At 41.8% G+C, this 18,271-nt stretch overlaps 1 protein-coding gene across 3 annotated transcripts in view; it reads left to right on the forward strand.

Annotated features, from left to right (window-relative positions):
- If (integrin subunit alpha inflated) overlaps positions 1-18,271 on the forward strand; it is a 62,561-nt gene that overhangs the window by 27,902 nt on the left and 16,388 nt on the right. For all 3 annotated transcript variants that reach the window (XM_077401227.1, XM_077401229.1, XM_077401228.1), the window contains 2 exons: positions 10,516-10,687; positions 18,196-18,257. In XM_077401227.1, coding sequence (XP_077257353.1) covers positions 10,516-10,687; positions 18,196-18,257 — 234 coding nt within the window. The remainder of the gene's footprint in view (positions 1-10,515; positions 10,688-18,195; positions 18,258-18,271) is intronic.

Consider the following 18,271-nt stretch of genomic DNA (forward strand, 5'->3'; position numbering starts at 1 on the left):
GTCAAATAATTGAATATAAAGATAATTATATTTTAACAGATTCCAATTGATTTTCTTTCAACGCTGTTACGCGATATGTAACTTTTGTCCAATACGAATAATTCGTACGTATTAAATCAACTGTCGTTTAACATGGCTGGATAAATATTGTCCCATATGTAAATGTCATGTAGATACACACGCGCAATCGGATAAATGTCTTCTCTCGCTTCTGCTTACGTTCTTTTTATCGCCACCGCGAACAAAGGTCGAACCCGTGAGTATCCGTGGGCGGTTGTCATCTTATCGAATAGAAACTCGTTAATGCTCTTTGTCGATTGCCATTGACGGATAATGACTCGTCTTCGATCTCTAGCGGTGAATTTCACGCGCTCACTTGTCGATCACCTCGCGATCGTCACGCTACTAATTGCCCCCGGGACAAAAGATCGCACGCAGAAGCCGCATACGAAAGGTGGACGAGGGTTCCGTGAATGCTGGAAGGTATTAGAAGCTTTATGCATCGATATTGTATCTCCTACATGGTCATGGTCTAGGTCGTCTAGGTCTTGGAAAAGCTACATAGATTTTTTTTATTTTCTTTTCCTTAAAATTTAGTCACACACACAAACATGGATAAGGATTAAATAAATTTAATTTTTATAGATTTAGAATACTGTCATATTTTATTCCGACAAACATGATTTATATAGGGCTCTTGTAACAAACCGACGCCTTGGCATTATGCGATGCCTCGTGCGTCGTTGCGATTTAACGAGCTGGTGGTTACGAGGGCGGTACCAAAAGGTCGCTCTTCCTGGTTGCCCTTTCGCTCCTCTACGTACAACGTGTGTCGGAGTAATTCCGCAGATCGCGCGGAATGTTAGGTCCACTTCATAGTCTTCACATCATCACGCGAGTCGGCAAATGCGAGGTCCGCGTCGGGATAGAGACCAGGACTACTCGGCGGGACCTTTCACCGCTGGAAGCATTCCTCCCTTTCGCGCATCCTCCGGCGGACGCATCATCCATACGCGTTCGTTCGTCCTTTTTTACCGCGATCCAATTCAACGGCACTTCTTAATCTGTTTTTTTTTTGTCGCGCCCCCTCCGATCTCTCTCTTTCTCTCTCTCGCGATCTACCGACATTTCAAAGATGCAGCTCTTGCGTTGATTGTTGCCAGATGTTTCTTCTTTTGACCCTTTCTTCGGCGCACTCTCTTTCTCTCTTGCCAAATAAAGCGAAGGTACGGTTCGATACATTGTTATTTGATGCGAGATTTGACGATGTACTTTCTATCGAATGATTATTCCTTATTGCTATTATGATTTTACTGATTCAATATTGTGAAAGGCTAAAATTAATCGAGTAAATATAATGATTCTCCCATTACAGACATTATTATTTGATAGACTTTCTTATTGAAGAAAATGATCATTTTTTTCCAAAAACCAATTTTAAATCTAAAACAAATTTCACGTAAAAGTAATAATTTATAAAGTCAATTCTGCATAGCAATTCAATTTTAATTCAATTCGATCGAAATTGCCGTATCGTAAATTTCGTTGCACTAACATGACGTTTGATTTTGATTAAATCTGCAAGGAGAAGATTCGGCGGATGCGGTGAGCGATGCAGAAAAAGGACCGGAGCCGAAGAACTCTTTAGAGGCAAAAAAGCGTCCCGCCGGGTGAAGAGGGGCAGAAACGAAGGAACAATCGGCAACAATAAAATATAGTCGAGGCAGGACGATAAAGTCACGATGTTGTTGTCTCCGTTGGCGGGTCGCCTTCGCTTTCGCATCGCCGTCGCCGTCGTCGTCGTCGGCAAAAACGCATCGATTAAAAGTTAAGCAAGTCCAACCGCGCGCTATCAAAGCAGAGGACAATCGCGACCTCAGCGACCCGGCCTGAAAGCAGAGCCTTGTACGAAATCCTCGTCCCCTTTCGCCGTCCTTCTGTCGAACCCCCTGTGTAGCTGCCATCCGCCTTCCCTTCCCCCCGCCTCTCCATTGCCCTTTTATTCGTGCTCTTCGTCTTCTGCCGGCCGGAGTTCGTCGTTCACGTTCCGCGCCACCTTCCGCCACTTCATCCTCGTGCTTCTCTCGTTCTTCATTCTCTGATGCTCTCGCCCTTTTTGGGAATTGGCGGGTTCCTGAGTGCGGCGCGCGATGGGTCCGAGATCGTCGTTTGTCGGCGGCCGCGAGAATGGAAATACCATTGCCAGACAGAACCGACAGGACAATGTTCGAGAAATTCTCGCGGCTATGCGAAAGATACCGCGTGCCGTCGTTGATCATCCTGTCCTCGTACGTGCCGCCGATCTTTTTTGGGTGTTCGCGCATCGCGCGCAGTAGGGCATTAGTGATCGAGATAAAAAGAAGACAAAAAAATTCCTTCGAAAGATTGAGATAGTTGTACATTGCCTTTATCATTGTGCGCTGTATCGTGCCTAAGTGCGCGAAATTTAGCCATTACAATTGATCAACTGGCTTACAATTTGGAAAGTATTATAGCCTCGACATTTCCGTAGCCTAGAATTTTTATTTTCTTGTTACATTCTTGAAGCAATGTGGTAGTAGCGGAACTTTCTATATATGAAGTCATGGAAAATGTCAGTCAAGTTTGCTAGGTATAATAGAGCGCAATATCTCGATCAATCTGCTATTCATGCGGTTATAGTTCATTAACAGGAACTATTGAGAACAAGCTATCATTTGAATCAAACTTGATCTCTATGACAATGGAAATGCGTAAGAAAATGACGTTAATTTCTCGTAACTATACATATAGAGTCGAAAATTAAACTCATCGAGATTACGCCAGTTCAGTCTTCGATCTCTTCGCGGCTCGCGCTCGTTCGGATCAGAAATAAATTTCGATGACTTCTTGTTCGCGAATCAACGCCTCTCGTCCGCCTCCCGATGAGAAGGCGGACGAGAGGGAGGAGGAGCTGAAGCGGCAGAAGGATAATCCAGCGGACGGACAATACGCATTCCGGTCCTGTGTTTTGTCGGCGGGACAAATTGCGACGCCCGTTAAACGCCCGCTTTTTGCCCGCGGCGGTCTTTCGTGCCCTCCGGACGGCTCATATGGACGACGCACTTTGTTGCGTTCATCCTGACGACCGACGTTGCCGTACGTGGGATACGGAAACGTCGTTTCTGACAGTGGGAAAATCTCGCGAGACGTTTTACAGCGAGATTTTTCACATCGAGGAGAAAAACGATCGTATAATTATTTCGAACGGTTATATTTTTATCTTCGTGCAATGATACTTGCGTATTTCTTACGAAATAACACGTTTTACTTCGTTTATTTTCGTGTATACGTATACTGTAATAGAAAAAATATATTTTAATCGTTGAATACAGGATTATGAGAAACTAATTGTGGAATTTATCGCGTACGCGTTTGCATCGATAAACGATACTCATGAAATTCTATCTCATGATTATCCTCAAGTTCTGTAGGCGGTGAGCCATTGACCGATTGATAAGTCCTCAGGCCTCTTTAAGCAGGTAAATCTTGGACGAACAATCCGAAACGCCTGGCCGCGATCCCGCGGCTGGACCGCACTGCAACCGCATGATGTATAAATAATGTTGTGACTCACTGACCACGAAGTGAGTCAACCTCGAAACTAAGGCGATGTGCTCGCGCAAAACCACCTCCGTCTTCTAGACTCCACCTTCATCACGTAAATATCCCTCTTCCGCCGCTCTGTTATCCTGTCGCTCGCGAGAGCTGTTTTCCCCGGCAAAAAGCCGGGAGCCAGGTGAAGGATGTTCCCGCAGGAGCCGAGCAAATTCAGACGAAAGAGCCATTCATATATATTTCCGGATAATTTATTCGCGCTTCCAAAAGCGGTAGTGGCCCCTCTTCGTTTTCGCTAATTTTTTTTTTATACGAACACAGAAGATACTCAAGCGACTCTTTAGTGGTCATATCGCGAGATAAATTGGAGGGGTAAAAGTCATAGTGGTGTAAGTCAAATTTTTTAAAATATTTACTCGTGTGCATAGATGCAATTTATATATTGTAAAGATTGCATTATGCACACGAGTCAACATAGCTTAAAAAATTTGACTTACACCACTATGGTTTTTACCCCTCCAATTGTACCCATAGAAGTTTACGGCAGAGTTAAGCAAATTTTTGTTAAATTGTCTTGTAAAAAGAGATTATAATAATAATTGAAGAATAATTATAATACATTTATTAATGATGACATTAAAGAAATAACGAGAGAAATGGATATAATAATACAGGAAATTAATGGGGGATGAGATAATCTCTTAAATGTGTATATTTATGTACCAGAGAAATCTTGAACGTTTAAGTTATTGAGTTTTATCTCGACCGAGCGAATTTTAGTACTTAAATCCACACTTATTTACAGTTTAATGTCGCCATTAACTCGACGAGAAATGTTGGCGAATCAGCGAATTTTTCTTCACGATATCACAGAGTGAATTCCGCCGGGGTAATTCTCGCTTCGTTGTCATTAGTTTAATTCGGGATAAACAAAATATCTTAAAATTTGTTATACGTACAGGGGACGAGTAGCGTACGACGTTTTATGACCGACCATTACCGGCCATTGCGCCCGAATAAAATCGGCTTTTGCCTGTTGTTTCGTTTTTACGTGCCACTTTCCGTGTGTTTTACTGTTCGTTGAGTTCCGGGTATGTCTTCTCGGTAGCCTAATGCGTTCTTGCTGCAACTCGAGTGAGAAGAATATGTGAATATACGTTGCGTTAACGTTACGACGAACTAACGATAAGTCGCAGGTCGGTAACCGCGAGAGCATGACTCCAACATTTGTATGATAAACACAGAATAACACTAGAAGAATTTCAAATACGTCTTTTGTAATTTTGTAAAGTATTCATTTTTTAAATGTACATACGTTTTGTATGTACATTATAACAATGAAGATACGAAATGTCAAAGAAACCTCAATGAATATAACGCATAATATGATAACACACTTTGTCAAGCTAAGAAAAGTGAGATTTTTGTATCATCAATTTATTCTCTTATATCCGTTGAGTTTAATCGATCCGAACAAAAAGCCAAGAGAAAAGCTTAAAGAATTATTCACGGCGATCAAAGAATATGAATCTGCCCTTTAAACGGACTGTCAACCGGTTAAAAATGCAGTTCGATCTATCCGAGCGAGCGTCGTTGCGTGTATTCGACCCGAGATGACCTCGTTCAAGTCCTCAAAATAACTTTCGCTTCCGTCGAGGCGCCCCATCGAAACGATACCCTCTTTTTTTCTTCAGATTTATCGATCGAACGCAGATAAAGCGTATCGGTGTTCGCGTTACCGTAAAAAAATCCCATAATTTGTAAGTCGATTGCCTCTTTTCATGGAGGATCAGCAGACGAAGCTACGCTTCTTTCTTACGAAACACGCGCATTTGTTTACCGAAAGTTCTGAATTTTTTTAATTTTAATATCTCTGGCAAAATCCTTGTGCTTTTCAAAATACGTATACGTATTAAAGCTGACACAGTTAAAATTTGATGTGCAAAGATTCAAAAATTTCTGGAAGATTTCAACATTCGCTAATCAGGTCATCCGATGCGACTTTTTCGAGAAAGGAAGAATAGGAGAAACCGCTGTTTACTTCACTCGAGTCGAAAATAGATTGATGCCTGATGTTCGTCACAAGGTTGAATCTCGCCTAAAATGTGGTCCTTAAGGTTCAAACTTTACGGATTCGAAGACATATAATAGTCCTGCATGGTCGTCCTATTCTTTATTACGTTCGACTTTTATTGTTCGAAACGTGTTACGCACGTGCGCGTCCAGGCAACCGTTGTCGCCGCCGCCGAGGTCCTAAAGTACGCTCTGATAAGTGCATCGAGCATGGGAAGATCTTGCTTGGCCAAGCGAAACGGTGTTGCAGATTACAATAACGTGTCTCACCATTTTATGCGCGTTGTATCTATAATGCACTTGCCCTGTAACGGAAATGAAAAACTTGTAGAGAGATGCAAAGAGAGAAACTCGAGAACGCCGATATGCGATTTTCAAGCAAGAAGGATTTTCTGAGGCAGATGCCGCAAACGTCTGGAAACCATCTCTAGAGACCTTCTTTCAAACGTTCTTTGGGCGTATCTTGAACATTTCGTAGGCTTTTGCGCTGCTTGGTCGAAGAGAGGACCGAGTGAAAAGGGAGCTCTCGTTCACTTTAACGGCCTGTTTAAGGGCGTTTCGTGCATGGGCCGACGCGACGGGACGGGGAAAAAGTTCCGCGGCGCCGCGCCGTACGGTTCTTGCGCGTTGCCGTCGCGTCGGTGAAAGACGAGGAAGAGCGGCCGAGTGAAGACATTAAAAGTACCGTGTCATTAACCATCTTTAAGCTCAAGTGGTCCTTTTTAATGAAGAGTAGATCGCGCGCGCGTGCAATTGGAGAGGAGAAGCGAACGAGGCGAGGCGGAACGCGCCCGCCGCGGTAGACGGATATTATTATTCCCTTCCTCCCGTTCTCTTACAATTAGACGCACGTTACTTTCGTCGGGGCAATTTCATTGCCGCGAGCTTCCTGCCGCACGAAACGCTTGTTCGAAAGCGGCCCGTACACACGTATGCACCATACACATCGTTATTTTCCCCTTAAATTCTTCCGCGCTCTTTAATGAAGCGCAAATCGCGAATCAGCCACACCTTCGAAATTTCATCACGTGGGTTCCTCCGAATCATCATCGCGCTGCAGTCTGATTGTCTGATACACGACTATTATGCTGATGTTTAATTATGTTTGCGGGACTTCTTTGTAATCTTCTTCATGCACCGTTGCACTGTATCTAGGAAACGACTTGAAAATTAAAATGTTGTGGATATTTTAATATTTTTGTCGTGGGATTATTCACGTGTGTTACTTTTAGAAAATATTTTGCGCAAAGCGATTCACACTTTCGCTGTAGAAAGTATTAAAAAAGAAATGAATATTGCAGAAATATCTTGGTTATTTTTTTTATTTCTACAAATTTTGAACGCCATTTATTGCGTGACTTTGTCACGCGAAAGGAAAACAGTATCTCCTAATTTCTCGTGGTTATGTATTTAATCGTCGCCCTAATTATACAGTTGGGTTTCATGGAACTAATTTCCGGCTATTAGCAGTGTTTGTTCACGGCGATTTGGTTGCGCAAAAGCCGCGAGGTCGAGCTGCCCTATACCAGTCAAAGGCTCGTCTTTAGTGGCGTAGTCGCGCCAGCGGCATTTATATTCTTCTGTTCTGTCTAATGAACCGCGAATTATTTGCACTTAATATTGCGAAGCACGAGTTTTCGCATCGTCGAAACGCATTCTCGAGGCTATGAGACCGGAGTTTCGTTCTATTCCACCTCGCGCTTGATAATTTATTGCATTTTCCAGCGATTGATTATTTCCAGCTATTGTGCTTTTAGTCGTGCGTAAAGGAAGCCTTCAAGACTCCTAACGGCATGCATTCTCGTCCGCGTGTCAATGTATCATGTTGCATTTCGAAGGCAGGATTTCTGGTATTTCTCAGACAGAATAGTTCTTATTTTTACACCTCCCCCCTCTCCGAGCAAAATCGCAGTATATTTTAACGTATAAAGAATAATCTTATTGTTTGATGAACGTACGATGCATAGATTGAAATAGAAAAAAAAGAATAATGAAACCTTTGTCTATAATGCCTTAGACAGATTGAAAAATTAGATTAATATTTAATTAAAATGGAGTAACAAAGAAGAATTCTCGTTTTGTCGCCTCTTCTTTCCGCTTTTAATGCAAATTCCTTAGGGTATACCGCATGCGAAATAATACATTAACTTTGTCGGCAGATCAGGCCTATCAGAGACCCGTATCGGCGAAGTACGACGAACGATTTCGGGCGTTCACAAACGGGCAGATCGCACGCACTAGAACGGACTCGAGCGATTGAGCTAAACTGGCGCAATGGATAAATTGCGGCACTTCGGCGCGTCGTCTTCTTTTTCTCGCGTCCTTCTCCGTCTTTCCTCCTTCGACGATAGTCGATAGGCCGGCCAGACCAGCAGCGTGACGATCGTTACATTCAATCGGCCTGCGGTGCGCCGGCATCGTTTCAAAAGCCGTGCTCTGCGAACGCGAACAAAAACTTTCGCGGAAAATTCAGTTCGGGTACCTCCTTGGCGAAGGGCTCGTCCGTACGAATTTGAGGTACACCGATAATGACGCGTCGTTTAAGTACAGTTACGTCCCTGATCTCTTCTAATTAGTCCGCTCGAAACAAAATGGATCGTCATTAAGGACGACCTTTTCCGATAATCTCAAGTACCGAGGATCCATCACCGGCCTGATTACATTTTCTTTAGGGAACGACTTAATCGGGAGAAAAGTTCTTTCGTAAGAGGGATGCACATAATGACGCGCCGTTGTAACAGGCCTTAATTGGCTCGCAATTAATAATGCATGGTTGCGTGTGTGCACAGTTCCTCGCGAACGTTACGCCCGTATAAATTTTACTCCACTAAACAGCATTTCTCTCAGGCATCGTTCACGCGATTCTCGTGCATGCGGAATCAGCGTGCGTCTTTAAGGCCCATTTACCCAGGCGACCTTGAAAAACAGTTAAAATGTTGGCCAGCGACAAATTATGCAATCGCGCGAGAAAACACCGTGCTATTTCTGAAGCCACGCGTCTCGGAGCGATCTTTGGACGAGTTGAGATTTTATCATCTTTGTTATAATACTGCATAATAATAAAATGCATGCAGAAATATGAAAGAAATAATGACGTTTCCTTGACGCTCTAGAATATCTCGCAAGGACTGTGTTATACAACCTCATTATATGCCTACTGGTAACCTTGAGAAACATTTAAAGTATATTAGCAAGTGGTACGTACAACGCGGTTCTTTATTTTCCTGATAAAGCTACACTTGATAGCACCCGAAGAATGCCACCGCCAGTTGCTTCACGATTTCAACGATTAATCGCGTTGATGTGCAATGTGCTTCGCGATGAGTTGTCCGGGCACGTATTTCGAGAGATTTACAACGTAGACCTGAGGCGTCGGACATAAATACCGCCGTTATACCGCTCGCACGTACGTTACGTCGCGTTATTAAGGCCATCAGCAGCTCCTGGTTGGTTGACCAAGTACAGATTGACGTAATGCGACGATCATTGTGCGTGAGAGAGAGCTCGCGGTCAGACCGGACCGTCTAACGAAACGGTTTTTGCAATCGTCTTTCGGACTGGTCTGTGGCTGAAAAAAAAACATGTCGCGAACGATAGGATCTTGCTTGAAATTCTAACGAGCAATTTTTCACAATCATTCGTTTGCAATCATGACTTGCTTACTTTCGATAACGTCAGGCACCAGAAATCAAATCAAGAAAAATTATTTCAACCTTGAGCCGTCAATTATTTTATGTTGCAGCTTTTTGACGTATGTGGGAGCCGAGATCGACTTTAATTGTATCTCTAATTGTACCGATATATAGCTAAAATGTGTCAAGTTCGAATTTAAGTTATGAAATTACGGTGACAAAAAGTATAATAGGAACTCTCTTAATTTTCTGCTAAAATCAACGTCGCATTTAACGTTGCGTTTTTGATTGAAAGGACATCCGTTCTGGAGGAAAGGATTGCATTACGTGCATTAGGGACTTTGTAAGATCATTCGTGCATTACCGGAATGGAATCAAATTACAGGTAGTCTATGTAAGGCGTACTTATGGGAGAATGGCCTAAGGCATGAATTTAATATTAATGGTATCTGTCTGCAATAATCGAATGTCTGGTAATGCATGATGTTTAGCGGCAGAGCGAAAATTATGCAGCAGAATGGAGTTTTTACCTCCTAAGGAATCATCAAAGTGCGCGAGCCGCGCGTATACGTAAATACGTGTGTAATCTCGCGGAAAGCGCGTATACACCTCTAAATGCGGCAATGATCCGTGCGGATTGCGCAATGTGCCTCCCGCGGTTACTAAACACGTCTGTATTCCTGCCGTACCTACATTTATCGTTAAATGAGCAGCCGTTAGGCAGAACAGCAATATACGCAGTCATATTTCCCCTATTGTGAGAGACGGAAAAGCACGCGAGACTAATTAACGTAAAACCCACCTAATTTATCGCAGCCTCTTTTACGGCGCTACAAAGAGGAGATTCTAAAATCCTGTGGTCACGCCGAGATAATTGTGAAACGGTTGTGTATGGTAGAAATCTATCTTCCTGGCGATTTATACCGCTACACCGGCCGCGACTACGGCTCAACGTTAAATGGAAGGTGAGAATCGAGCCTTAATGCGCGATTTGTCGACGGTGATGCCGTCACGTATAGGTCAGACTATAAACATGCCGCAACATGCGGTTTCAAGTTCGTCGTACGCGCGTTCTTTTTTCCTCCCCGATGTGTAAGCGCTTTTAACGACCGGACGACGCGTGTTTTAATTGCGATCGAAGCGATCGTTAGAAAGCACAAACGACCGCGTCTTCGCGATAAAGGCAGTCGAGAGTCGTGTTAATAGCGGTTCAATTTTTGTTTTATGTTCGCAGGCATGCGCGCCCAGGTACATCTGGTTCTCGGTGTCGCAGTCGAAGTACGATCCCGATGACAATAGGTGGAACAAGGAATCCACGGCGGGCAACAGAAGAGAGCCAGTGGGCACGTGCTGGGTCGTCGCTAATAACTTCAACGAGTCGCAGGAATACTCGCCTTGTCGCACGAGTGAGTTTCCGAAAAGTTGCGCGCTTTCCTTCGAATTCTGACATCCTTGATGATATATGGAGCAGGAAAGGAAATCAAACCATTCGTAATCTGTCTTTAACGTCAGACATACCGATAAATCGAACACTGGAATGTTCTGTTAAGACAAGATCTATTAACCTTTAAATACGCAATTTTTCGTAGCATTCTATTTTTTAAATAAATAATGACTGTTTAAAAAAACCTAAAAAAAAAAAACATTTTGAAAATTTTTCTTTACTAATTTGAACCCTTTGCACATGGAAAGGCCCAAAAGAGCGTTCTCATCCAGAAGGGAAAGTATCAAGAGAAGGGTCTTTACAAATGTGCAAAGCCGCGCGTTTTTAGTTCGAACTTTACAAGGGAGAGTATATACGGAGCATCGAAAAGTCGCTTTGCATATGTGCAAAGTTACGCACTTAAGGTTAAATGAAACAAAACTAAGAGCAGGACTTTATCTACTCTATATCTATACTTTATCTCAACGAAAACATCTCGTACGCGTTATTTTAATACCTGCTGTCCGAAGAAAGCGCGCGATCTTATCACACGCCTCCGTCCTCTTCAATTGTTAACAAAACGAAAAATCGTTCTGAAGACTTCCCGTCCCTGACGAAAGCTTCACCTCGCGCTAAAGTAAACAGAGCAACGCAGGAGCGAATGTTTAATTTCCACTCTCACCGTTCTCTCCCCGTCGTCGGTATCGAACTTTCTCTCTCTTTCTCTCTCTCTCTCTCAAGGGCGGTACGATTTATAGTGCGCGCGTCGCGTTGCGTTGCCGTCCGGATTTAGCTCGGTTTACGAGAAAGAGCGGGAAAAAAAAGAAAAATATCTTTCGAGATTTTTGTGCGCCTGGAACTCACGTTTGCGACGTGAGTGCTATAAACATTTGTGAAACAGGCACTCTTGAAAGCGCAAGACAGAGTCGAACGCGTCCTCGAGGCGCAAGAGGGTAGCTCCCGCCGTGTCCTCCTCCTCGCCGAGGATCTCACGAGGACGAATTTCCTCTGCGACACGACAAGGATCGCAGCCGACATACGGTCGTGTTCTCCAGGCATAGCGACCGTAAATACGTCACGTAACAGGATACTTCCTGCCGACGACGTTGGTCTGCATCGTCGTCTTAATGACAAAGGACATATCGATTGTCGGCACTGTCTCGCCCGACTTGGGTGATTTCAAACCAATAATTAGCGATGATTTTACAGTACTTACATCAGCGAGTAAAATAATGGCGTACCCCCCTGCAGGAATGCAACCACGCTTAGCAATTTCAGATATTATATATTAGAATATTTGATTTGATTTTTTTGGGGGGGGAAATAGAAAATAAATATAGCAATCACGAATTAAACTGAAAGAAAATACTTTATTTTATTTCCAAACATATATGACGATTTCAAATTTACTTTTCAGTTTCCAGGTTTGGTCCTTATTGTTTCTCGCGATATTAACACTGGTATTTTCTGATAACCTCCTGATATTTTCCTTGAAAAGTACTATATCTTTTTATCTCATGGTTATCAATATGCGGGGACAAGTTGTCGCCAGGCCTTAGAAATATTGACAGATACAGACAGAATGCAATGCGTTGTAAACCACTCATTGTTTTCGACCTGATATCGATCGTGCAATATTTCTTTGTACACTCCTACGTTTATTGCTGATAATCCACAGAAATTTTTTAAAATTTTCCACGCACAGATTCCGATTAGAAATTCAAGCTCAAATAAGTATCGCACTGGAAAGCCAATGGAGAAATTCATTTTTTTATTCCAAGTTGGTTTTCTATAAATTTTTCATGATTTTTGGAGGAAATTGGACCGAATTTTTTACTTAAATCCAATTAAATTCTAGAAAGTTTTATCTGTGAAAATCTTATGGGAATCTGTGCGCAGTTAAAGCCACGTAGTGTCTATATTAGCGTAGCTCTGTAGCTCACGAGTTTTGTTTGCTGGGGACGCAAATAACATGACGCGCGTTTTTAGAATCGTACTTTCCTGTAATTAAAGTCGCGCGCTTTCTCACGCGCGAGCGATTTCGGCAACCGATTCCCCACCGGCTTTCGTCGACTCCACCGATCCTCCACCCCGTCGCTACCGCATGCTTTATGACACTTCCGGTCGTTTGAGGGAGAATTCGAATATCCGTTCTCTCTGTGCGCATTAAATTGAACGCAAATTACAATTGAATAATTAAATTAATTGGAATCTTAAGGCAATAAGTGAATAATTGAGCAGTGAATTTTTAGCAATAAAATTGACAACTATTGCTTTTTTAATAATTTACTATTATATCTAAATTAATACAATCTGCCTAGAGATTTTGCAATAAATCTCAATTTTATTCTTTGTTATATTTATCGATTTATTCAATTGATATATACAAATTCTAATTTATGCAAAATATAAGACTGTATAAAATTAATCGCGAGATTTTGTAAAAAATACAAAAAAAAAACCCTTTTTTACAAGGGTGACGTTAGCTGCGTGACCTGGCAGCTTTCCAAATAAATATTACCAGAATTCACCGAAGCAATATCTTCGCGGAACACAAAGTGCGGAAGCAAACCCGCAGCCTCGATGACGACGATGATGTGAGCTCATCGTCCAGAAATTCCGCGACGACCGCGCAATTAAACAATTTGTAGGAGCCGAGTCGAGCGAACGAACCGCTTGATGCCGCTTTTCCCGGGAATCGTAGAGTCTTTTTAGCAAGGCGTTAGATCTCACCCGGAGTTTATAGCGTCGTGTCGACGTTACTTTATCGCACGCCAGAGTCGAATCAAGTCGCTCATAATCGCCTTTTCTGGAATTAAACGTCCATCGCTCTGCTGTCTGTTTGCCCGTCCGTTGTTGTCCACTTGGACAAGCAGAGGCGACAGCGGGGCTATCGGTGACTTTAATCTGTAATTTTCAGATCGCCATAACAGTTCACAAGTGGACATAGTATGAAATAGTTCTTAACACAAACAGTTTTTTTACAAAGATATATTAAACATATAGTTCAACAATGTATAAACAAAAGGCTTGTTTCGATAGTGAAACAATTCTTTCCAAAGTATGACTCATTGCAATTTGAAAGATAGAAAATATTAAGGGTGAGAATTTTGTAAAAGTATATCTTATTTCTTATCTCTTGGACGATACTGGCAATTCCAACGAGTTAAGAAGCATGATTACGTAGTCGATAACGAGCTGTCTTGGAGAGAGAATTTTTACGAAACATGATTACGCGGAAATCAGGTCGCGGATATCGCATTGTCCATTGTTCTGATTACCTTATAAGGCTGAAACGACACTTTGACCCTGTTTTGAACCTCAACTTCTGGTTAAGCGGTGAATACATAATATTCTAATGGGTTCTAGTATAGCATCTACAGATATTTATACGAACAACTGCGAAATTTAAGTTTTGTTATCCCAATAATATTAATTACGAGGAATTGTTCTGCAAAGTAGCTCACGTTTTGTAACGCGTTTTATAATGTTAGTTGCGCCGTTGCTTTCTCATTGATTATCTTTTGTAATTGTATATCTTATTATCCATATATCTTGTTACTACATTTAACAGTCTCGAAACAAATAAGAACAAGTCGGGTGGCACGTATAGAGAAAAACATTTTTCACGTGCGCAACTGACAAAAGGAAGATAGCAATGGAGAATTACTTACAGTAAGTGCATTCCTCGATGAAAGGCGCCCCACTCGCTCGAGTGGCTCGGAGGAATTGGAAAAAAAAGAAAATAATTGGAAGGCGCCTCTTTCGGACCAAGGCGCTAACTCGGCACCGTTCTAACGAGGCCAATTAGCACTTAATCCTACTTGAATTACGATCGAGCTACCGATCTCCAGCGAGCAGCAGCATATTCTTTCTCTCTCGGTATTGCAGTTTCATTAGAATAATTTTTTTAAATATGTAATTATATATATCGTGCGTATTTTATTTCGTATAAGAAGGAAGAATGCGTCGTTTGATCCTTTGGAGAAAGGATTTCTTCTTGAATTACCGATATAAATTTTCAATACACGCAACATTAATCAATTTTGTGGTTACTGAAATTATCATAAAATATGATAAATTATTATCTATATTTGAGCGTTTATGTGATGTGAGATTGATTGAACTCTTAAGTGAAAGATTCTAGTTTCTTAATTGAAATTAGTCTTGATTGAAAGATCCTAATTTTCTAATTGAATTTAACTTTAATTGAAAAATTGATGTAGAAATGAATAAAAGTTGCTTATTTTTACTGCGACCGATGCCCTATTTCTAAATAAAAGAAGTGACCCGATAATGCATATTGAGGATATGTAATCGCGCACCGACGACGCGCGCACACACGCACGTGGAACAAGAATTACAGTAGCTCCATTCATTCCTCGTAACTCGATTAAGGGTCGCGCGGTCATACAACTCGAGCTCGTCTCCTGTAACGCTCCGATTTCTTTATTATGCGCTTCGTCAAAATCATTCACGGCCAAATTCATCCTCAGTTCAAAATCTTTCATCGTCTCGTTTATTGACTTAGCGTCCGGCTGTTGCATTTAAATCAAAACGCACATAAAAAAGATACTTGTCTTATATTTGGGACATTTCGCGACACGTATCTGAGGCTCTTCGCCATCAGAGAGAGAGAGAGAAAATCGTGAATATTTTCTTGTTGGGTGAGAAAAAGCTTCTCTCTTCCACTTGTACTCGATGTCGACTCGAGTTTGAAAGCGGAGTGGCCTCTTACCGACGAGAATAGCACCCTTGCAAAGCGCGAGGACGAGACGGATTATAAATAGATTGACCACCGACGATATCGCGGTCGCGCGCGAACGCGCACTCTTTATTACTTCACGAATGATACCATTATCGTGATTCGCCGATAACAACCGTCAACAATCCTATTAGCATCGTTACACATAAAAATTAATCGATTACGAAGTTTGAGCGTCCTACTAATTTCTAATTTGAAGAAATATGCAAGTTCTATTCACATGCAACTTCTATTAGAAATTTCTGTTAGAAAATAGGAAATCGAAAGGGTTAAATAAAATCGGCAGACATCTCCGAGTGAAATTATTTTCACGAGACTCTTTCTGGCAGTCGGTGACTTGAAACTTTCATCGGCTTGCACATTGAGCCCCGCCACTGTTTTAGAAGCGACATGCGTGTCACCGATGTTCGACGAGTGGCGCCGATCGCTCGCTTTATATCTACTTTTTCGTCGCCGTCGTTGTCGTCAGCGACGACGAAGGCGACCGCGACCGGATTGATGTAATTGCGTGACTGACAGCACGTCTAAAGTGACCGATCGGCTGTCAAGAGCGCTCGCTGCCGCTGCGCTCATAACGTACGTGCACATATGTAGAAGAAGGTCGGATTCTGCGGGTCGAGCCACCGGATATTCGCACGCACACACACACACACACACAAGCACGCATGCATTTTCTTGCGGACGTGCCGCGCTCCGCCGCAGCAGCCGCGTCTGAATGGCACTGACCCTGTCAGCCGGCTCTGGCCTGATAATTTGCTACTTGTGCAGTTAGCATCGGCGACTAATTACGGAACTGACCGACGCGTTAACGGCCGGCACCCGTAAATTCCTTGCATCGCGTCCATTCGCCTCGCGAAGCGGTCGATCTGGCTGTAAAAATTACCAAAGTTAATTAAAATACATATTAATGTGGATTAATCTGTTTCTTCGGAAAGTAAAATCTTTTCCCGTGGTCACAGATTGTTCGTCACTTCCGTATAATGCTGTTCCTCGTTAAATTGTGAGGTCCACGGATTTATACCCTCGCGTTAATTGGGTAGATTAATCTTTGAGTTAGCGCTGATTTACCCTCATCGATAATAATTACAACGATTAATCGTAATAACATCGTAATTACGTCGACGAGATTGATCCATTATCTTTTGATTCTTGTCATTTATTGGATATGCTGATATTACGATAGGTCTCTAATTGGTGATAGCGATAAGTTACGAGCACACGAATATTACAATAGAAGATTTTATCTATCTCGAATAGAATAATTACAAAAAGGCATGAATATCATTAATCTTCGCGCAGATAATTGCATTTCTGTCAGATGACTCAATTATCGTCCATTGTCCGGTATAATTTTCTGTCATTCATACTCAGTACGTTGTTTTTCAGGAAACAATCTAATCTTTTTAAGGTATTTAGTTAAGATAAATCGTTTTCTTTTAATTTACGAGCTCGCATTACACTCTCCGCGTATAATTAACACGATACCGTTGCTACGTTAGATTTCGTCTATTAACGCGACATCGTTGCTACGTTAGATTTTCGTCCGGCACGGAATTCCTTTTAGCAAAGTTCTTTGTGTTATCGCACGACAATTAATCGTTTTCGTCTTAACGCGCGGTAGGACAAAAACGCGCAGAGCCCTTTCACATTTCAAACTGAAAGAATTTCAGTATAATTGCCCCGTCGTGCGTCGATCCCTTCGACTTTGCTGCCGTTATTACCGTCCGTCTAAAAGTGCTTATCTAAAAGTGCCGTTGCGTTATCTAGTTAACGAGCGTAGATACTCGATGGCTGTTTCCCGGGCCACGCTATTCATGATCGCTGTTGTGTAAAACAGTGCAGCTTGCACTATCGACTCGTCACGGCGGTTCGGAGACGGAGAAAAAGGATCGCGAAGGCGTCACGGCGGAAGATCGATCTGGGATTAATGACGCGTGTATGTATGCACTACTTTTGCTCGTGCGTGCAGCCGGTCTGCGATGCCACTTCACTTCCTAGTCGATAAAGTGCGTGGAACTCCAAGAACGCGCGCGCGTGCGCATACACATCTATTTAATATATTTACAGAATGTGTGTGTTCTCCAGTCCGAATTCATTTTTTTAAATCAAGGAATATAAATAAAAATAAATTTTAGCTTCCGTTGTGTACTGCTCTGTCTATATTAAAAATGTATATGGGTCTTGTTCCAACATTTTATTATTCTTAAATTAGGTATCATATTTGTATCATTGCACTATCACAAAAACGCTTATATGCGGGTATATATACAATGCGATATGAGTGTCCACAGTATATTGACCTCTGTGAGTTCGTTTATTGTAAATCTAAATAACTGTGCTATCAATCATCTGTGATAAATTATCTTTATACAATAAAAAAATTGCATTCTCTATTAAAACAATTTTGAGATGCTAGTTTTTCTTTGGCAGATAAAAAGATTTGTTATTACTATATTTATTACACATTTGTTATTATTTTTTATTACAATATATTGATACTCTCTATCAATATCTTTTGCGATTTTGTTAAATTATTGTATCTAATTTTGGAATTAATATTTAAGTTTTTAATGTAGAAAAATTATTATTGCCCTAACTAAAATGATCTAGACGAATTATCGCTTGCGCAATAGGAAACAATTTATTCAAATTGTACTCTCGAGATATGATGTCTCTGTTTGAAGGAATCAAGGATGAAACGATATAATTGTCTGTTTCCGTTTTAGGGTACTGGGGTTATCACAGGCAGGGTTCTTGTCAGGCTGGTTTAGGAGCCGCGATGTCTAAGGTAAGTAACGATAC

The sequence above is a fragment of the Temnothorax americanus genome, unplaced genomic scaffold (assembly GCF_048541705.1).
Source record: "Temnothorax americanus isolate GAGA-0224 unplaced genomic scaffold, ASM4854170v1 Scaffold14, whole genome shotgun sequence".
In the NCBI taxonomy this organism is placed as follows: Eukaryota; Metazoa; Arthropoda; class Insecta; order Hymenoptera; family Formicidae; genus Temnothorax; species Temnothorax americanus.